General features: G+C 45.8%; 1 protein-coding gene across 2 annotated transcripts in view; it reads left to right on the forward strand.

The window, feature by feature from the left end:
* Positions 1 to 287: 287 nt before the first annotated feature.
* LOC121576828 (ceramide synthase 1) overlaps positions 288 to 22,909 on the forward strand; it is an 84,693-nt gene continuing 62,071 nt past the window's right edge. The window contains exon 1 of one of the 2 annotated variants that reach the window (XM_041890350.2): positions 288 to 1,500. In XM_041890350.2, the coding sequence (XP_041746284.1) occupies positions 1,249 to 1,500 (252 nt within the window). In that variant the 5' untranslated portion in view covers positions 288 to 1,248. The remainder of the gene's footprint in view (positions 1,501 to 22,909) is intronic. The other variant, XM_041890351.2, reaches the window with a different exon arrangement.

The following is a 22,909-nucleotide window of genomic DNA, read 5'->3' on the forward strand; positions in this document are numbered from 1 at the left end:
ATTTATTGCCTTACCTCCATAACTTGCTACATTTGCACACACTGTATATATATTTTATGTTGTATTTTTGACTTTATTTTTTGTTTACCCCATATGTAACTGTGTTGTTGTTTTTTATCGCACTGCTTTGCTTTATCTTGGCCAGGTCGCAGTTGTAAATGAGAACTTGTTCTCAACTGGCTTACGTGGTTAAATAAAGGTTAAATAAAATAAAAATAATAAATTAAGGTGGCATTCGGAGCGGGTGGTGCACACTATAGTCGTGTCGGTAAAAACGTTTACTATACTTGTATTATTATAACCGGATAGGTGTCAAGTGCCATATGGAATTATGGTCTACATTGATTGCCATTAAAACAGCGCGCATTTCTCTGTCACTTGTCAAGACTCAGAGAGCATAGACACAGCCAGGACACGACGTTGACCATCAAGCAGTGGCATTGCACAGGAAGCCGAACATTGAGGATATATTCTAGACTTTTGTCGGCGTTACTGTTTTTTTGTTGTTGTATTAGAATGGTTTCAGGTCCACTGGTTTGGTGTCTGGTAGGAATAGGTTATTCTAGTTAATGAAATGACGGCGAGATGTTATATACAGCGAATAACGGAGATGAGACGATACAGAATGTAACGTTAGGCTCACAAGAATCACGTGATACCTCGACTGTACCGCTCTCTATGGCACATTAGGTAGCCAGATAATAATACTTGCAGGTTTTTTTTCTTCTTGTACAGCTATATCTAATCTCAGAAAGATTCAGCTAGCTAGCTAGTTTGGTAGCTGTTGTAAATGCTGGTCTATCCGGTAGTGTGCATTTCATTTAGCTAACCTTAGACGGCTGACAAGCTAGCTAAAATGAGGTAGTATGCGTAAAATAATTCCCAAAATTCTAACCAATGTTTACTGGATCATAGAATACATGTAATATTACAATATAGATAGCTAATTACGTTGGCTATTAAATACATCCAGCCGACTATTACCCTTGTTTGTTGTGGGCCTATATTCCAATCTGCATTAATTGTCACCTATGCGAAATGGGCCCATGTCTTAATTTAGAAAACAAAGAATTAGGCTACTTGAGAGGTTAAGCTGATTACAGTTTTTCCGCGTTTTTAAGTTAGCTAGCTGGCTAGCTAGTTTGGAAGCGTAGGAGCTTCCCGGGCTGCCTCGTGTAAGGAGAAAACACGCTCTGTGTTCCTAAACCAGGTTCAGTTTTCTAAATCGCCGTTTTCCGTGCCGCCACAATGGACAGTCACACCGGGGATGACATGAGTGTAGGGGAGGTCGAACCCATGCCTGGCTATGCGGATCTCATAACGAGAGTATCTACAGTGATGCCCAGTGCCTTGAGAGGCTGTAGCGCTTGCGGTCTAGAGCTCTCCAAAAGGACGCTCCTGGATAACGCTTATATTACCTGGACCGAAATCGGCCTTTTCTTCATCTGCGCCGTTATGTGGACGCAGATACGACGGGGACTAACAGAATGTCTGTTCCAGGTAGATACAGGCGCATTCTCACCTTCCCCTCAGTTTTGCATACTATACCTTAACATTTACACATTTCCCCACAAATACATACGTTCCCTATTTTCTTCAAGGACCATGATCCTTATTCTCGTTCCCTAATTATAGGGGCCTTCTATCAGAGTTCGGCCTTCATGGCTCACTATAAGGATGTTATTAATGTCACCTGTTTCATGTACCTTGCAGTATTAGTGGAATAAGAATAATTGTATTTCAATAATGATTAATCACATTTAATTTGTCAAGCCCACCACAGGATATGAAACACTCGTCCTTTTCTCTCTGGTATAAAAACATAAATTATTCTCTTGCTGAATTCAACAATTGTTACTGGGGCTTGTCCTCTTGACAAGTTCATCATGATGCCCATCAAATTGAAGCATATTAGGAAGACCTTCATTCTGAGGAAGGCTATGCATAATGCCTATATACTATACTCAGATACCTTGAGTCTCTGTGTGTGTCATGTGGCCAAGATGAAGTTCAGATACCAGGTTTAAGGTAACTGATTCAGTCAGACTACAGAAACCCTTCACCCCAGCTAATGAGGCTGCTATTGAAAAATAACTCCCAGGTTACAAAGACCAGAGCAGAGATGTGGAAAGCAAGCTTGGCAGAGGGGATTAGGGACCCATACATGGAAACCACAGACCTCCCTAATCACTGGTGATTGACTTAAGACCATAGACTGATGAGGAAATCAATGCATGTGAGATCTAGTCTACTACAATATTGTCTCGCGAACTGCTGTCACAGCACTAACACACGCGGGCTGTGTCTTAATTCCATTCTTTTACTTTTAGATTTGTGTGTATTGTTGTGAATTGTTAGATATTACTGCACTGTTGGAGCTAGAAACACAAGCATTTCTCAACACCCACAATAACATCAGCTAAATATGTGTATGCATAACATTTGATTTGATTAGATTTTTGGTTTGATGGCATGTGCTCAAACTATCTTGAAAGGTAAGGAATCCTCAACAAAGCAATATTCAGCAATTCTAGGTTATTTAGTCATTTCTTTGTTATTACACTGTATCGCCGAATGGTGTACTATTACATCTAGATGTTAGTCATTTAGCAGATGCTTTTATCCAGAGCGACTAGGGTTAAGTGCCTTGCTCAAGGACAGATTTTTACCTAGTCAGCTCGATGATTCGATCCAGCGACCTTTCGGTTACTGGCCCAGTGCTCTTAAACGCTAGGCTACCTGCTGCCCGAGTAAAGCAATATTCAGCAATTCTAGGTTGTTTTGTCATTTCTTTTAGAATAGTAGTAGCATCTATTTAATTGTTCTCTTACACACATTCGGTCAGTCAATCAATTTATTACATTACTGTTTGCATATCTTGGCCTATAAATGAATGAGCACATTAATAATCCTCCCAGTTTTGGGCTCTATGACAGGAAGTGTACTCTCTCAAGGCTCTGCTTAGAGATACACAGACTTGGACTCTTCCGCCCTGTTGGGGTTGACTGGGAGGGCCCTAACGTCTAGTCCTCACAGCTCATTATACAGACATTTGGCTGGGTAGGGGAGGAGTTAGGGTATGTGGTGCTATACACTGAGTGTACCACAGGAGGTTTGTGGCACCTTAATTGGGGAGAACGGGCTTGTGGTAATGACTGGAGTGGAAAGAGTGGAATGGTATCAAATACATCAAACACATGGTTTCCAGGTATTTTATGTCATTCCATTTGCTCCGTTCCGGCCATTATTATGAGCCGTTCTCCCCTCAGCAGCCTCTTGTGGAGTGTACAAAACATTAGGAACTCTTTCCATGACATAGACTGACCAGGTGAATCGTGGTGAAAGCTATGATCCTATATTGATGTCACCTGTTAAATCCACTTCAATCAGTGTAGATGGAGAGAGGTTAAAGAAGGATATTTAGGCCTTGAGACAATTGAGACATGGGTTATGTATGTGTGCCATTCAGAGGGTGAATGGGCAAGACAAAATATTTAAGTGCCTTTGAACAGGGTATGGTAGTAGGTGCCAGGCGCACCAGTTTGAGTGTGTCAAGAACTGCAACGCTGCTGGGTTTTTCACGCTCAACAGTTTCCCTTGTGTATCTAGAATGGTCTTGACACAACTGTGGGAAACATTGGAGTCAACATGGGCCAGCATCCCTCTGGAAAGTTTTGGACATTTTGTAGAGTCCATGCCCAGATAAATCGAGGCTGTTCTGAGGGGAAAAGGGGTGCATCTCAATATTAGGAGGTGTTCCTAATGTTTTGTACACTCAGTGTAGACGGGTTGTCTGACAACGTCATGGAAATGATGCACGCGTGTGGCTGGAAGCCGTGCGTTGTTGCTGTGTGTTGTTGCATCATTGTAAATAAGAATTTGTTCATCATTTGCTTGCCTGGATAAATTAAGGTTTTAAAAAAAAATGGTGATTCTGAACGATCAGATAGCTAGCAACAATGACAAGAATCTGCCACGTGGGGAATCGGAGGTGGCTCGTTTCAGCTAGTTTAATCTTGTTCTTGATGCAATGTCTTGATTTGAAGTGTTTTGACTGATTTCATGTCAATGCTAATATGGCAAAAAAAATCGCTAGCTAGCTAACCAACAACTATAACGATGTATTTGATAGACAACAAGTGCTCATTGTGCAAATGTATTTATGTTTTCAATAAACATTTGGAGACAAAATATAGTTACATGTTGTCAACAATCTAAGCCAACCGCATCTGTTTTGCCCATAGTTGCACACTTACAGGTTTTGTTGGCCCAGATATGGTCAGAGAATTCAGGGAATGGGCTGTTTTTCCTCTTAGTCACCATTACCATGGACGGGAAATGGCTTGAGGATTGCTATGGGGGTATTTCTCCAATTACGTGTTTTTGTGTGTTGTGATGTCACGAGAGGCTGTGTCCTGGAGGGACGTTACATCCCCCTGAGATGGCTGCAAACCCAGACAGCTATGGCTCCATCTGCTGGTAGGGTCGGGAACTCCACCCCTCTATGGCCAATCTTCCCACGCAGCTGAAACAAATGAGGAGCTGATGAGCTGAAGTTTTGGGAAGGGAAGAGACACACTGAGGGAGTGTGTGGGGGGTGAAGAGACACAGTCTCCAACCTGGGCTCTCTGGAGGACAAGAGTGCTGCACGTCCACTTCCATGAGGAATATAAGGATTTGGAGATACTTACCTTTGGGAAATACTCACCTTTGGATATATGCACCTGTGGAAATACGTGAGAGACATTTGGAAGGACTTTTTGCTGGGTTGGCCACTAGCTGCAACGTGGACTACAGTAAGGCTGGGGAAAAGTTATCTGAGCGAGTGAGAATTATGATTTTGGATGTGGAAGAGACATCCCTGAACTGTTAACCCTTAAAGAGCCACAAGAGAACAGAATTTTGTTATATTTTCGTTAATTTCCCAAGACCTATAATAAAATCCTTGTTTTGTTTGAACCTTGTCTCCTTGCACTACTTGAGCAATCCCGCTGAAAGCTGTGTAGCCTCTCGTGACGTCACAGATGGTGGAGAATACGGGCACGCTCAAGCGTTAATAGTGCATGTCAGAGGAGGATACCGAAGGTTTGATCACCCAGTTTTCCAAGTTGGCCGTAGGCTCCCCGCCCGACTGAAATGGAGGACATATTGAAAGCCCTTGTTGCTGGCCAGCAAGCCCAGATGCAAGCAAACGTGGCTCTCTTGGAGGAGCAAAAGAAAGCCAACCTTCTGAAGGCAGAGGAATTGCAGTTGCAGAGACAGAGGGTTGTCCAAAATACCCGCCCAATAAAGGCAAGTGACTTTATATCTAAGATGGGAGCTACCGATGACATTGAGGCATACCTGCATGCATTTGAGGCCACGGCCACTAGGGAAGCCTGGCCCAAGCAACAGTGGGTTGGTCTGTTAGCCCCCTTTCTAACCGGGGAATCGCTGAATGCTGTCCGGGACCTGGGCCCTGACCAGGTTACTGACTATGATGCCCTGAAGTCTGAGATCCTCAGCAGATATGGACTCACAAAGTTTGGTATGGCCCAGCGCTTTCACGGCTGGACCTTCCAACCAGACCAACCTCCTCGGGCGCAGATGCATGAACTTGTCCGAATCGCAAGGAAATGGCTGGATCCGCAGAGGAATACAGCAGCGGCGGTGGTGGAGGCCGTTGTGGTGGATCGTTACCTCACGCGCCCTGCCTTATGAGGCAAAACGGTTCATCAGTCAACAGGCCTTGACCACGGCTGATCTGACCGTGGAAGCTGTGGAAAAGTACCAGGCCACAGCGGAGATGCTGAATGCTTCCCGAAAAGACCCCAGGAGTGCGGCCCCCACCACAAATGGGAAGAACCCGTCCAAAGGACCCCAAGGTCTCGAACCCAGCCACGTCAGGACTTATCCCGGCTCCAGGGGGAGCCAGAAACCAGGCGGGTCCAAGAAGAGTACACCAGGAGGGGGAAACTCGACAGTGTTACCGGTGTGGGGAGATGGGACATATCTCCTGGCAGTGTGGGAAACCAGCCGATGAACCTATGCCCACTGCGGAGTCCTCCAGCTCAGCACCCACACACCGTTTGCCTCGCTCTTGGGAGTCGTAGATGGCGGCCCAGATCGACCCCCCACCTGCCCGGTAACTGTGAATCACCATGATGTGGAGGCCTTACTGGATTCTGGTAGCCGGGCCACCCTGGTGCGTAAGGATTTGGTGGGCCCAACGTGTCTGACCCCCGGGGAAAGTCCTCCCAGTTTCCTGTGTCCATGGGGACACCAGAGAATACCCCATTACTGAACTTACAATGACCAGCACACGGGGAACCATACACACGACGGCGGGGGGTGGTTGATTCCCTCCCCGTCCCTGTCCTAATTGGACGAGACTGCCCAGCCTTTTACCCACTCTGGAGAGAGTCTCAGGAGAGGATAACCCGAGTACCTCGGAAACGGAGAGGCAAGACTCATCCTGGGAAGGCTCCGGTGCAATCCTCCGAATTACTCACTCCCGCCCCGGGCTCTGATAGGGATGGCAGGTGCCCAGACCGACACAGAGACGGAGCTACAGAATCTGGACAAAGAACTGTCTGGTCTGAAGGGGACCGCTGAGAGGTATCGTTTGTTAAAGCAACAGTTAGACATGAAGACAGAAGAGTTAGATATCCTCCAGGCTAAACTCCAACAGAGCTCCTTCCATAAGCAACAGGAGGAGCTGGAGAGGCTGCGCAGGACCATCGAGGAGTGTGAGGAGACCCTGCGCAGTAGTAAGGAGGTCCAGAAGAAGGCAGAGGAGAAGTACAAGGTGTTGGAGAACAAGATGAAGAATGCGGAGGCAGAGAGAGAGAAGGAACTGAAAGCTGCTCAACAGAAGCTAAACTCTGCTAAAACCAAGGCTGATGCGTTCAGTAAGAAACTCAAGGAGAGACAACAGGAGGCTGAGTCCCTGGTCCTAGAGGTGGAGGAGTTGAAGAGAGAGCAGGCTGGCAAGCACCACGGCAATGCGGACGCCCTCTCCCGGCGTGATGCCTTCTTCGCTGCCTTTACCCCGACGAGGACGTCGGTCCCGAGGAGGGGGATGTGTGATGTCACGAGAGGCTGTATCCTGGAGGGACGTTACATCCCCCTGAGATGGCTGCAAACCCAGACAGCTATGGCTCCATCTGCTGGTAGGGTCGGGAACTCCACCCCTCTATGGCCAATCTTCCCACGCAGCTGAAACAAATGAGGAGCTGATGAGCTGAAGTTTTGGGAAGGGAAGAGACACACTGAGGGGAGTGTGTTGGGGGTGAAGAGACACAGTCTCCAACCTGGGCTCTCTGGAGGACAAGAGTGCTGCACGTCCACTTCCATGAGGAATATAAGGATTTTGAGATACTTACCTTTGGGAAATACTCACCTTTGGATATATGCACCTGTGGAAATACGTGAGAGACATTTGGAAGGACTTTTTGCTGGGTTGGCCACTAGCTGCAACGTGGACTACAGTAAGGCTGGGGAAAAGTTATCTGAGCGAGTGAGAATTATGATTTTGGATGTGGAAGAGACATCCCTGAACTGTTAACCCTTAAAGAGCCACAAGAGAACAGAATTTTGTTATATTTTCGTTAATTTCCCAAGACCTATAATAAAATCCTTGTTTTGTTTGAACCTTGTCTCCTTGCACTACTTGAGCAATCCCGCTGAAAGCTGTGTAGCCTCTCGTGACGTCACAGTGTATTGCGTAAAATGCACCAAACAATGATTGAGAAGTGTGTTCAGTGTCAGGTAAACCATGTTAAACAAAATTAGCATCCAGTGATGCATTGAGGCTAACCTGCCGCCTTAGCTAGCTTTTATCTGAGAGGAATGGGTCACCGTGGACTTCAATATATCAGAACAACTACAGCCTCTCGTAGAATTAAGGAACGCCATTAATAAAACACAAGGCATCCGATTAAAGCTCCTGGGTGCTCCTGCTCCACTACTCCTTAAATATTTTAAGCTGTCAGCGAACAATTCCCACCACCTCTGTCTCCGTGGCAGCATGGGCTTATAAAGGAGCATCTGAGATGGAGGAGGAGTAGAGAGAGAGACAGTGTTACAGCGATAGGACCCACAGTGAACCCACTGACTGACTGACTCTCATGCAGTTACAGTAGTCTCTCTCTACCCCTACAACCCCCCCGACCACGCAGGAAAAACTCTGGGCACTAGTGAGATATAGCCTATAACTAGAACACAAACTCCTATCCCTGAAAATGTGATATTGAGTCTGACATTGTGGCTCATGTCTTCACATAAGATGGCCTCTGACTTTACTGTGAAAAAATCCTTCTAAGGACTTTCTATTTAGAGGATAGAGCACACTGTTGAGCTCTGATGTGCAGAAGGCTCAGAGCTGCTTCAGGCTTTTTAGTTACTGATATTATTACACCGTCTTAACTCGGTCACTGCAGTGCACCGAGGGCAGAGGTGTCGCCTAAGAAGACTTGGGCTCAGACAATATACTGTAGGGCCTAAAAGGCTCTCTCTATCAGTGTTTGCCACGTGTAAAGCATGGGGATGCTGTTTATGGTTGACAGTACTACCAAGTGTAAGTGTAATCGTAATTTGAATGCCATACTACTTGCCTATACGACCAGGAATGGGCAGTAGGTCAAGTGTGAATGAACCTGGGGCCTGTAGGGTCAGATCATCTTCTAATTGAGCTATGTATTTTAATTGTTTTACTTTTATTTATTCAAGGGAACCCATTTGAGACCAGGACCTCATTTACAATGGTGCCAAATACAATACATTCAAAATTATAAATACAATTTTTATAAACTACAAATTACAGAATCAACACTACAGTTTCAAACACCACAAATACAATTCAAATCAATCTAAACAGTTGCAATTCTCATTAAATGCATTCAACAATAAAGTCCTAAACTGCCCTAGAGGCACCAGAGAGTCAAGATGAGTTGGAGGCTATTCCAAAAATGGGGGGCACTAAAACTGAATGCGGATTTACCTAGTTCGGTACGTACTAGTGGAACCTCAAGAGTTAACCATACCTGTGAACGGATTGGGTGTCTCTCTTTTTTTTTCTTTTTTTTTTTTTTTTACAGTGAAGTGAAGTGAGGTAGGTCAGAAGCTTGTGTAGTAGAGCTTTGTGATGACGACATGCAAGAGATCTGTCATTCATTCATTGCTATGATCATTGATCTCCTGAAGAAGCTTGGATGAGAGTCAGACCTAGGCGGGGATGCCGCCGGAGGCTGGTAGAGCTTTTTTAGTTGACGCGAAATGGCGGCAAATTCAAGATACAATAACCATTTGAACAGTTTGCTACTACAGCGGATGAAGGAGTGTGGAGATGTGGAAATAGACTGCGAGGAAGAAGGAAAGGAGCTGAGTGTAGAGGGAAGTGGTGTGGTGAGGAAGATCGGCGTCAAGTACAAATAGAAAAAAACATACTCCGGTAGCTCAGAACCTGACAAGAGTGAGGAGTAATTACCTGCGGTGGCAGGTGTGGTGAAGACCTCCGAGTTCGTGCCTCATCCCGATGATGACAAAGATGATTCTGGCCCAGTGGGAGTGAGATTTTTGGAGAGAATGGATCCTTGCCTTGGTGATCCATATGTGATGTCAGGTTGGTGGAGAAGAGGTTGGGGACTGTTGAGTCTGTGAAAGTAAGTCAAAGTGGACTCGTGATGATTTTTTACGTTTCTTTCGTCCAGAGGGAGCGGGAGCTCCACACCACGTGCCTATGTACAAGAACTGTGAGTTACTTTGCTCTCCGGAGCAGGGCGCCGCTGAAAGGACTGATAAATGGTGTGGTGTTAACTGTTGAGGATGGTCAACTGAAATGGAAGATTCCCGGTATCTGTGAAGCCCACCGTTTGGTGCGATGCAGACCCAGTGGAGAGCGTGGTGAAACAGAAGACACTGTCTGTCCAGTTGAGTTTTGATGCAGAGTCTTTACCCAACAAAGTCAAGTTAGGATGTGTCAGTTATCCGTGAGAGCTTTTGTCCCAAACCCGTTACGGTGTTTTAGGTGCCAAGCTTATGGTCATGTTGCAGCAGTGTGTAGGAGGGAGATTCCTAGATGTGAGAAGTGTGCAGGAGGGCATGAGACAAAGGATTCTGTAGTATCGGTGGAAAAAGTTGTGTGTGTTAACTGTAGGGGGTACCTATGGTGATGGAGATCAGAAGTGTCCGGTGAGAGGAAGGCAGGTTGAGGTTGCCAGGATCAGAGTAGTGCAGGTGTCGTATGCAGAGGCAGTGAAGAGAGTAGTAGAGGACGATGGGTCCAGGGCGAGGCCAATAGAGAGTGATAGGAATAACATGCTTCAGTAAGGTTGGTTTCTTAGCGTTCAGAGCCATGGTTGCCAATGAGGTAACATGACTGAACAAAGTGTAAACAAATGGTTAATGACGCACAAGTCGTTTTAGAACGGCCCACAACATAGAATGTCAGGATAGAACGGCTGACTCTGGTAAGACAAGGGGTGGCGGTCTGTGTATATTTGTAAACAACAGCTGGTGCATAAATTCTAATACTAAGGAAGTCTCAAGGTTTTGCTCGCCAGAGGTAGAGTATCTCATGATAAGCTGTAGACCACACTATTTACCAAGATAGTTTTCATCTATATTTTTCGTAGCTGTCTATCTACCACCACAAACCGATGCTGGCACTAAGATTGCACTCAATGAGCTGTATAAGGCCATAAGTAAACAGGAAAACGCTCATCCAGAGGCAGCGCTCCAAGTGGCTTTAATGCAGGGAAACTTAAATCCGTTCTACCTAATTTCTACCAGCATGTTAAATGTGCAACCAGAGGAAAAAAAACTCTAGACCACCTTTACTCCACACACAGAGACACATACAAAGCTCTCCATTTGGCAAATCTGACCATAACTCTATCCTCCTGATTCCTGCTTATAAGCAAAAACTAAAGCAGGAAGCACCAGTGACTCGTTTAATAAAAAAGTGGTCAGATGACGCAGATGCTAAGCTACAGGACTGTTTTGCTAGCACAGACTGGAATATGTTCTGGGATTCTTCCGATAGCATTGTGGAGTACACCACATCAGCCACTGGCTTCATCAATAAGTGCATCGATGACGTCGTCCCCACAGTGACCGTACGTACCCCAACCAGAAGCCATGGATTACAGGCAACATCCGCACTGAGCTAAAGGGTAGAGCTGCCACTTTCAAGGAGCGGGACTCTAACCCGGACGCTTATAAGAAATCCCGCTATGCCCTCTGACAAACCATCAAACAGGCAAAGAGTCAATACAGGACTAAGATCACCGGCTCTGACGCTCGTCGGATGTGGCAGGGCTTGAAAACTATTACAGACTACAAAGGGAAGCACAGCCGCGAGCTGCCCAGTGACACAAGCCTACCAGATGAGCTAAATCACTTCTATGCTCGCTTCAAGGAAATCAACACTGAACCATGCATGAGAGCATCAGCTGTTCTGGAAGACTATGTGATCACGCTCTCCGTAGCCAATGTGAGTAAGACTTTTAAGCAGGTCAACATTCACAAGGCCGCAGGGCCAGATGGATTACCAGGACGTGTACTCCGAGCATGCGCTGACCAACTGGCAAGTGTCTTCACTGACATTTTTAACATGTCCCTGACTGAGTCTGTAATATCAACATGTTTCAAGCAGACCACCATAGTCCCTGTGCCCAAGGACACTAATATAACCTGCCTAAATGACTACCGACCCATAGCACTCACGTCTGTAGCCATGAAGTGCTTTGAAAGGCTGGTCATGGCTCACATCAACACCATTATCCAGGAAACCCTAGACCCACTCCAATTTGCATACCGGCCCAACAGAGCCACAGATGATGCAATCTCTATTGCACTCCACACTGCCCTTTCCCACCTGGACAAGAGGAACACCTACGTGAGAATGCTATTCATTGACTACAGCTCAGCGTTCAACACCATAGTGCCCTTAAAGCTCATCACTAAGCTAAGGACCCTGGGACTAAACACCTCCCTCTGCAACTGGATCCTGGACTTCCTGACTGGCCGCCCCCAGGTGGTAAGGGTAGGTAACAACACATCTGCCACGCTGATCCTCAACACGGGGGCCCCTCAGGGGTGCGTGCTCAGTCCCCTCCTGTACTCCCTGTTCACCCATGACTGCATGGCCAGGCACGACTCCAACACCATCATCTCCCGAGTGGCGCAGTGGTCTAAGGCACTGAATTGCAGTGCTAGCTGTGCCACTAGAGATCCTGGTTCGAATCCAGGCTCTGTCGTAGCCGGCCGTGACCGGGAGACCCATGGGGTGGCGCGCAATTGGCCCAGCGTCGTCCAGGGTAGGGGAGGGAATGGCCGGCAGGGATGTAGCTCAGTTGATAGAGCATGGTGTTTGCAACGCCAGGGTTGTGGGTTCGATTCCCACAGGGGGTAGGAAAATAAATAATGTAAGTCGCTCTGGATAAGAGCGTCTGCTAAATGACTAAAATGTAAATGTAAATGTAAGTTTGCAGACGACACAACAGTGGTAGGCCTGATCACCGACAAGCCTATAGGGAGGAGGTCATTGACCTGGCCGTGTGGTGCCAGGATAACAACCTCTCCCTCAACGTGATCAAGACAAAGGAGATTATTGTGGACTACATAAAAAAAAAGAGGACTGAGCACGCCCCCATTCACATCGACAGGGCTGTAGTGGAACAGGTTGAGAGCTTCAAGTTCCTTGGTGTCCACATCACCAACAAACTATCATGGTCCAAACACACCAAGACAGTCGTGAAGAGGGCACGACAAAGCCTATTCCCCCTCAGGAGACTGAAAAGATTTGTCATGGGTCCTCAGATCCTCAAAAAGTTATACAGCTGCACCATCGAGAGCATCCTGACTGGTTGCATCACCGCCTGGTATGGCAACTGCTCGGCCTCTGACCGCAAGGCACTACAGAGGGTAGTGCATACGGCCCAGTACATCACTGGGGCCAAGCTTCCTGCCATCCAGGACCTCTATACCAGGCGGTGTCAGAAGAAGGCCCTAAAGAGCCACCCTAGTCATAGACTGTTCTCTCTGCTACTGCACGGCAAGCGGTACCGGAGCGCCAAGTCTAGGTCCAAAAGGCTTCTCAACAGCTTCTACCCCCAAGCTATAAGACTCCTGAACAGCTAATCATGGCTATTTGCACTGATTTGATTTGAACATAGTTTATGTAAATGTTAAATGCGGTCAAGGCGATCCGCTATAGGAAGATAAAAATGTTTCACCAGTAATATGGGTCAGATCTTTTGACCTGGTTGTGCTAGAAGCAAGCCGTTTTCACTGTAGTAATGGTAGGGGAGGCAGAAGAACGCATGATCCCGGCAGCTAGAGAGTCCTCAATGTACAGTTGGGGAAAAAAGTATTTAGTCAGCCACCAATTGTGCAAGTTCTCCCACTTAAAAAGATGAGAGAGGCCTGTAAATTTCATCATAGGTACACGTCAACTATGACAGACAAAATGAGGAAAACAAATCCAGAAAATCACATTGTAGGATTTTTAATGAATTTATTTGCAAATTATGGTGGAAAATAAGTATTTGGTCAATAACAAAAGTTTCTCAATACTTTGTTATATACCCTTTGTTGGCAATGACACAGGTCAAACGTTTTCTGTAAGTCTTCACAAGGTTTTCACACACTGTTGCTGGTATTTTGGCCCATTCCTCCATGCAGATCTCCTCTAGAGCAGTGATGTTTTGGGGCTGTCGCTGGGCAACACGGACTTTCAACTCCCTCCAAAGATTTTCTATGGGGTTGAGATCTGGAGACTGGCTAGGCCACTCCAGGACCTTGAAATGCTTCTTACGAAGCCACTCCTTCGTTGCCTGGGCGGTGAGTTTGGGATCATTGTCATGCTGAAAGACCCAGCCACGTTTCATCTTCAATGCCCTTGCTGATGGAGGTTTTCACTCAAAATCTCACGATACATGGCCCCATTCATTCTTTCCTTTACACGGATCAGTCGTCCTGGTCCCTTTGCAGAAAAACAGCCCCAAAGCATGATGTTTCCACCCCCATGCTTCACAGTAGGTATGGTGTTCTTTGGATGCAACTCAGCATTCTTTGTTCTCCAAACACGACGAGTTGAGTTTTTACCAAAAAGTTCTATTTTGGTTTAATCTGACCATATGACATTCTCCCAATCCTCTTCTGGATCATCCAAATGCACTCTAGCAAACTTCAGATGGGCCTGGACATGTACTGGCTTAAGCAGGGGGACACGTCTGGCACTGCAGGATTTGAGTCCCTGGCGGCGTAGTGTGTTACTGATGGTAGGCTTTGTTACTTTGGTCCCAGCTCTCTGCAGGTCATTCACTAGGTCCCCCCATGTGGTTCTGGGATTTTTGCTCACCGTTCTTGTGATCATTTTGACCCCACGGGGTGAGATCTTGCGTGGAGCCCCAGATCGAGGGAGATTATCAGTGGTCTTGTATGTCTTCCATTTCCTAATAATTGCTCCCACAGTTGATTTCTTCAAACCAAGCTGCTTACCTATTGCAGATTCAGTCTTCCCAGCCTGGTGCAGGTCTACAATTTTGTTTCTGGTGTCCTTTGACAGCTCTTTGGTCTTGGCCATAGTGGAGTTTGGAGTGTGACTGTTTGAGGTTGTGAACAGGTGTCTTTTATACTGATAACAAGTTCAAACAGGTGCCATTAATACAGGTAACGAGTGGAGGACAGAGGAGCCTCTTAAAGAAGAAGTTACAGGTCTGTGAGAGCCAGAAATCTTGCTTGTTTGTAGGTGACCAAATACTTATTTTACACCATAATTTGCAAATAAATTCATTAAAAATCCTACAATGTGATTTTCTGGATTTTTTTCCTCTCAATTTGTCTGTCATAGTTGACGTGTACCTATGATGAAAATTACAGGCCTCTCTCATCTTTTTAAGTGGGAGAACTTGCACAATTGGTGACTGACTAAATATTTTTTTCCCCCACTGTATACCTCCATGGTCTTGGTCTCTGGGCCAGACAGGGAATAAAGCCGCCCCTGAGGTGGTGTGGTGCCTTGGAGGAGGTCAATAGCGCAATCGTACGGTCGATGCGGAGGAAGGGATGGGGCGCGAGCCTTGTTGAAAACCTCCCGGAGGTCCTGGTATTCCGCGGGAACGGCGGAGAGATCTGAAGCTTTTCCCAAGCCCGCAGAAGGACGTCCCAGGCTGTGCCGCCTTAAGGGAATGTGCATTGCAGAACGGGCTCCAACCCAGGATAGAACCAGTAGCCCAGTCGATCAGGTGGTTGTGCCTCTGGAGCCATGAAAATCCCAAAACCACAGGTGTATGAGGAGATTCAATTAGTAGAAACTGTATGGACTGTGATTACCCGACACTCGCAGGTTAATGGGAACCGTACTGTGAGTGACCCTGCCAATGGAGCGTCCGTCCAAAGCTCTGGCGTCCATGGGAATGGAGAGGAGTTGAGTAGAGATACCCAGCTCAGATACCAGGGTAGCATCCATTAAGCTCTCGTCAGCCCCAGAGTCAATGAGCACCCGGAGAGATTTAGACCGGTCACCCCACAGCAGGATAGCGTGGAGAGGATTACGAGTAATGGGAGTTTGGAGACTCCCTGTATGGCCCACCAGCATACCCATACCTACTGATGAGCCTGGTCTTTTACTGGACAGGTGGATATGTAATGTCCTGTAGTACCACAATACAGACAACTGTTGGAGCTCAGCCTGCGTAAATGTTCACTAGGAGACAATCTAGCCCTTCCCAGTTGCATGGGCTCAGGAGGAGACTAGTCGCCAGTCCCCGATGATCCCCGAGGGGGCTCAGGTGATTTCGGATTCTCTCAGGAATGCAGGCGTAGGGGACTTCCGGGGTTCTTCGGAGGCGAGGGAGAAACCGAGAACGAGCGAGTGTGGCTGAAAACAGACCTCCTATAATAATAATAATAATATGCCATTTAGCAGACGCTTTTATCCAAAGCGACTTACAGTCATGTGTGCATAAATTTTTACGTATGGGTGGTCCCGGGGATCAAACCCACTACCCTGGCGTTACAAACGCCATGCTCTACCAATTGAGCTACAGAGGACGTAGGCACCCATCAATGCTTATAGTCAAGGCTATGAGGGTGTCGAGGTCCCTGGGTTACTCCTGGGCTGCGAGTTCGTCTTTGATTTCCTCCGATAATCCATGAAGGAAGGTGTTGAACAGGGACTAAGACTAAGGCAAACGGCGGATTGTTGATCCCACACCGCCGTAGCCCAGGCGAGCGCCCTTCCAGACATCAGCGTTATAAGATACACTATCTTCGACTCATCCGAAGGAAACGAAGAGGGCTGTAGCTCAAAGATGAGGGAGCACTGGGAGAGAAACACCCGGCAGGTTCCAGGATCTCCAGCATAGCGCTCCAGAGGAGGTAAGCGGGGTTCTCGGGAAGCCGGGGTAGGCTGGGGAGAAGCATCGCTAGTAGCGAGGTTACTGAGCGCCCGGGAGGTTTCCGTTGTGGCTTGCTCCAGTAATGAGTTGAACATACAGTGCATTCGGAAAGTATTCAGACCCCTTTACTTTTTCCACATTTTGTTACGTTACAGCTTTATTCTAAAATTGATTAAATCGTTTTTTTCCCCTCATCAATCTACACACAATACCCCATAATGACAAAGTAAAAACAGGTTTTTAGAAATGTTCCACATTTATTAGAAATAAAAAACGGAACACATTTACATAAGTATTCAGACCCTTTACTCAGTACTTTGTTGCAGCTCATTTGGCAGCAATTACAGCCTTGAGTCTTCTGCGTTGTCTTGGCTGTGTGCTTAGGGTTGTTGTCCTGTTGGAAGGTGAACCTTCGCCCCAGTCTGAGGTCCTGAGCGCTCTGGAGCAGGTTTTCATCAAGGATCTCTCTGTATTTTGCTCCATTCATCTTTCTCTCGATCCTGTCTAGTCTCCCAGTCCCTGCCGCTGAAAAACATTGATGTGTATTTTTAATGGATTATCAGATAAAACTGAGTTAATCATGAACATATAGTTAACATTCTTTGTGGCTAACTGAATTGGGTCATTTCACTGTGTGTGTGGGTAAAAGAGGGAATCTGACCTAGGGTCAGATTGCTCGCTTTTACTTAAATCCATGGCTGTCCTATCTTATCAGGGACTGAAACTAGCCTGTGGTCTTTTGTCTCTCTCCTCACACAAAGTGATAAAGAGCGGCTCCAGGGTTGAACAGAGTTTAAACTAAACATGAGTGTTTTTGCAAGATAAGGGATTGATTGAGTGTATTACTATTGATTCTGAACTGAATGAAAGTCGAATGTAGCCGCCACCATAGACAAAGGGAGTGGGCGGAGCAATAAAAGAGCAGGAAACTGAAGAGGGGACTAAATAAGATGGAGGGAGAGGAGAAGAGGGTGTGCCACTCTGCAGACCGGCATCGGCTTTGTTGAAACTCTAATACAGTCATATCTTGATGCAACAAAAACTCTGTAAGAACTGATTGTTAATAAAGTATAGTGGTTATTTTCCACAACAACATCCCCACAGCATGATGCTGCCACCACCATGCTTCACCGTAGGGATGGTGCCAGGTTTCCTCCAGACGTGACGCTTGGCCTTCAGGCCAAAGAGTTCAATCTTGGTTTCATCAGACCAGAGAATCTTGTTTCTCAATGTCTGAGAGTCCTTTAGGTGCCTTTTGGCAAACTCCAAGCGGGCTGTCATGTGCCTTTTACTGAGGAGTGGCTTCCGTCTGGCCACTACCGTAAAGGCCTGATTGGTGGAGTGCTGCAGAGATGGTTGTCCTTCTGGAAGGTTCTCCTATCTCCACAGAGGAACTCTGGAGCTCTGTCAGAGTGACCATCGGGTTCATGGTCACCTCCCTGACCAAGGCCCTCTCCCCCGATTGCTCAGTTTGGCTGGGTGGCCAGCTCTAGGACGAGTCTTGGTGGTTCCAAACTTCTTCCATTTAAGAATGCTGGACCCCACTGTGTTTTTGGGGACCTTCAATGCTGCAGAAATGTTTTGGTACCCTGAACAATCCAGGGCTATATAGGGGTGGTGATGAGATGATGAGGTGCAGGTGCGCTGGAGGTGATTAGGGTGTGTTGGGTTTCCATTCCGGTGTTGCTGAGGTGGTGCGCTCAGACCGGTGGCTCAGTAGACCGGCGAATCAGAGCGCCGGAGGGGAGCAATGGGAGGAGACGTAACACATATGCAACCAAATCCTGTTAACAGGTAACTATAGAAGGGAGCTGTATTAGTATAGTAAAACTATTTTTGTCTTAATTGAAAGTCCCAACAGCCCTGAATTGAAGAGATGATCCTTACATGCCCTCATACAAAGCATGTTTAAGTGTTGCTATATAACTGGCTTTAACCAAATAGCATATGAAGAAGCAGCTCCAAAACCTCTTTAGACAACACAAATCATTACCAAAGCAGACAGGCAGTCCTTTATAATGATTCACTAACCAACTCCTATAAATCACTTGTTTGCCTCCTGTCTTTCCCCTGGCAAGCTGGAATGCACAGCCTTGACCACAACAGCGTTTTTTCCCTCTCTCTTCTCTTCACATGGCAACCCCTTGGTACGTAGACAAAAACACATTGTGGCTGTTCAACTTGGCAGAGCTCTGTAACCCCAACAACAAGGCTACTCTATGACAATACGATTGAGAGGGCAAAGGAAATGTGAGCTCATTGTCTCCTCAGGACACTGTAGCTCTGCAGAGGCCAGAGTCTGAGAGAGTTGTGGTGGGAGTGAACCTTCATTAGTAGTAGGCTAGAATGTATATCAAGCCTGTTTACAAGGAGTTCCCCACTTTTCATGGTTTTCAAAGGTAGGACCGTAGTTTAATACCTTTCAGTGTTTTTATAACAGGATTTAGGCCTACATAGAAGTCTCTCGTTAGGAAGTTGAAGGGCTGGTGTACATCCACACATTTAGAATCATAGGAAAATAGCAATTTTTTCTGTAATTGCCATCCAGTGCTGTTGTTTGTGTCATTCTCCTCCATCTCTCGCTCCGCTGTCAGACCAGCCTCAGCCAGAACCTGTCGGTTAGCATAGCAACAGGCTAGTTAGCCCCACATGAGCTACACATCTGGCAGCTATTAGAGTGGCTGTTTTATAACGACAGCCTAGGTGTTACTCTTTTAGCCCAAGCACAAGGGCAGCTGAGCAGACGCTACCAGGTTTGTTTGAGCTGAACCCACTGTCTCCCCCCTCCCCCCCACCTCCACCTCCTCGTCATCGCTAAGCCTACTCCAAGATTTATCCAGGGGATGCTAGTCTATAACAACTCATCCTTGTAGTGTAATGTGGTCTAAGCGTCGCTAATAGAATCAACACTAATCAGCGAGCCTCTCCTTTAGTTCCTACTATATGACCGCCCGGCTCGGCCCGGCAGGCAGCGACATGGTTATTACAGTGACCTCATAAAGGGGACCCCAGGCTCTGTCGTAGCTGGCCGTGACCGGGAGACCCATGGGGCGGCGCACAATTGGCCCAGCGTCGTCCAGGGTAGGGGAGGGAATGGCCGGCAGGGATGTAGCTCAGTTGGTAGAGCATGGCGTTTGCAACGCCAGGGTTGTGGGTTCAATTCCCACGGGGGGCCAGTATGAAAAATGTATGCACTCACTAACTGTAAGTCGCTCTGGATAAGAGTGTCTGCTAAATGACTAAAATGTAAATGTAAATAAACCACAGGCTCCTGGCTTTATGTACAACCCCTCTTAGTGTTGCCAATTTCATGCCTGTTGAATTATGAATAACACCCATATGCCTACATACACACGGGGAGAACGGAACAGCTTGTGAATAATAAATAACAAATATCAGTATTTTCCTACTAGCACTGACTACTTTATTGAGGGAAAATGTACTTGCTACAACTGTGACATCGAAATCTTGGGACTATAAGGTTCTATCTGACATTTTGTTCAAAAATGATTTAGTCACATATAATTGATCTTTAGATGGTTCGTCATATGTTTATGAAGATTTTGAAAAAGTACATTTTAAGCAAATAAAATTGACCTTGAAAGTTCTATCTGCATAAACCCATTTGAACTTGGCGCTATAAGGTTCTATCTGCAATCCAATCCCAAGCCTGAACAAATACAGATGGACCAATCAGAAAACGTCTTTGCCATCTCACTCTAAGGATGGTCTAGGCTACTCTAGCCGGCAATAATTGCACACAAGCAAAAAAACAACACTGTCAGAAAGTAAATTATGTTGTCACATCGTCCTTCAGTGATGACAGTAATTCGTCTGATGATCATAATACATTTCTTAATGTATTTGATGATGTGTTGTGACAATCTTGGTAAAATAGTGTTGTTCTATCATTTATGTATTCAAATAGCTAATTTTTTCTTAAAAACAGAACATGTCTAATTCAGAAGTGTCAGATGGCTGAACCCAGATTTACATTTCAGAGCCATAAGGTTCTATCTGCGATTGCACCCTCCAAAAAAAACGGATTTACAAATGTCTCAGGATTCTGATACTCTCCATTTTAGGTACATTTTAAGGTAAGGACCTAATGGGTTATGAAAGAAGAATTCACTACAAAACAGTTCTGAGATCTGGGATGTGAAAACTTGCTTTGCGCAGACTGTCCCATGGTCACGATTAATGCACTAATTGTAAGTCACTCTAGATAAAAACGTCTGCTAAATGACTAAAATGTAAATGTTGAGTGAATAATTGAGGAACAGTGCACTCTTAGAAAAAAAGGTACTATCTAGAACCGATAAGGGTTCTTTGGCTGCCCCATAGGAGAACCCTTTTTGATTCCAGGTAGAACCCTTTTGGGTTCCATGTAGAACCCTTTCCACAGACGGGTTCTACATGGAACCCAAAAGAGTTCTACCTTGAACCAAAAAGGGTTCTACCTGGAACCAAAAAGGGTTCTCCTATGGGGTGTCCTCCTATGGGGATAAGAGCGTTTAGCAGATGCTGTTATCCAGACAGCCAAAGAACCCTTTTGGAATCCTTTTTTCTAAGAGTGTGGTTTCTTTTTGTCTTGCTGCTAAGTAGCAGGAGATGACAAACCGCTTTCTCTCTGTCACTCCCTGGCAGTTAACCTTTGAACTGGGCTCATGACACCAGCGCTTCTTGCTCGGGGCTGTACAGCGTTCACCTATTACAGGACTGACTGAGCTGGTGGGAACGACGAGACTCTGAGAACTACAGCAGCAGAAGACATCAACAGCTATAAGATAGCCTAGCTAGCATCTCAGTGTTACTGTGTTGTAGAGCATCCCTTAAATGGTAGGTCATATGACCACAGATCACAAGCTGGCTGTAAACAAAAGTAAATGTCGTCAACATTAGAAATGGTCATGAATAAAGCCGTTATGTGACTGAAAAAGTCAGAGCCTGGGGGTTAAGGGCGGTCAGTTGACAATATGAAGTACATACACTATCCTCCATAAACAAGGACAAATATAGGCCCAGTAGTTGGCCCTAATAGGGCTAGCTGTTATCTAATTTCAGTGTAAGAAACCAAATGTACCTCTTGAATGCCCTTCCATTGAAAATATACAGTGGGAGAAACATTTCCCATGAAAAGAGGACATTATAAAAAACAACAGTGATGAATTGAAATGGTGCAACGATGAAATCACGCAGCGGTATTTGCTGATATGACAGAGGCAGTCTGTTAAAATGCCGGCAGCATGACACTGAGTGGACCGACTTCTCTCCAGAGGAGCAAAGTATTAGTGTGAGATGCATTTGTGTCTTCAATCATTAAGAGTGTGTGTGCGTTAGTGTGTGTACAGTATGTGTGCAGGCCTTTGTCAGTACAGTGTGTGTGTGTGTGTGTAAATGTGGGATGTGTGTAATCCTCCAATTAGCAGGCAGATGTTGGGGGGTTAATGTCTCCTCCGAGACCAGGTGGAAAGCTTTGGTTGCCTACTCAGCACATCACTCGTCACACACAACCCTAACACACACACACCACAGAGCGAGAGAGAGCAGCTCCAGGAGTGTATGCTAGTGTGTGTGTGTTCTCGTGTGGGTATGGTTTGTTTGTTTTGTATCATGTGCATTATGTGATTATGGTGTGTTGTCTATGGAGTGTGTGTAGGCCTATTTCTCTTTTCCAGCATGGTGTTGTTGTATCATGTTTCTCGTCTAATGTGTATAGATAGGGTAGCCTATGTGTTTAGGGTGTTTTCATACTTGTTTCCGTTCAGGCAATTTTTGTGAACTCAGTGCGGTTTGCTTAATTTTTTGTGCAGTGTGAACACTTCAAAGGAACTCAGACCCCTCAAAAGAGCCCCCGAAGCGAACCGAACTGAGACCATCTCGAGAGGTGGTCTGAGTTCGGTTTGCTTGAATTCTGAAGTCCGGTTCCCTTTTTTAGGGCAATGTGAATGTTTTGGGGGGTAATGTGAACACAAAGCTCCCGAGGTTCGCTTGTCATTATTCTCTCACCACACACTTGACTACTGCAACACCATTTCTCAAGCCATAAACCCTCACATTTGTGCCACAAAGAGAGAAGATGATGTGCAGGTTCGCTGAAAAAACGTGTGCTGTTTTTGGAAATTGATTCGGGATAGTCAAGGATGCACAGAAACTCCAAAATATGTGTGGAGCTTTTAGTTCAAGGTTATTTGTTTGCAATATGTGATCTATAGGCTGAGAGCTTCATAAGTTGTTTATTTGATTGTGGGGTTTGAATAGTGTGAGAAGACAACACATTTGGTTAGAATCATGGGCAGTAGCCTACATTGGGTGTACAATTTTCAATTACAGCATTATTTCACCTGCAGATATTCTTCTGGTATTTATTCTGTTACCAATAATATTTGCATGTTAATATTATCTACTGATTACAATTATTATGTCTCATCTTTTAACTAAATGCAATCTATTAGCTTCCAAAATGTAAGTAGGTATATCTAGCTGTCCGATAACACGTTCTGATGGAATGGCTTGTCCTGCAA

Source organism: Coregonus clupeaformis, chromosome 11 (assembly GCF_020615455.1).
Source record: "Coregonus clupeaformis isolate EN_2021a chromosome 11, ASM2061545v1, whole genome shotgun sequence".
In the NCBI taxonomy this organism is placed as follows: domain Eukaryota; kingdom Metazoa; phylum Chordata; class Actinopteri; order Salmoniformes; family Salmonidae; genus Coregonus; species Coregonus clupeaformis.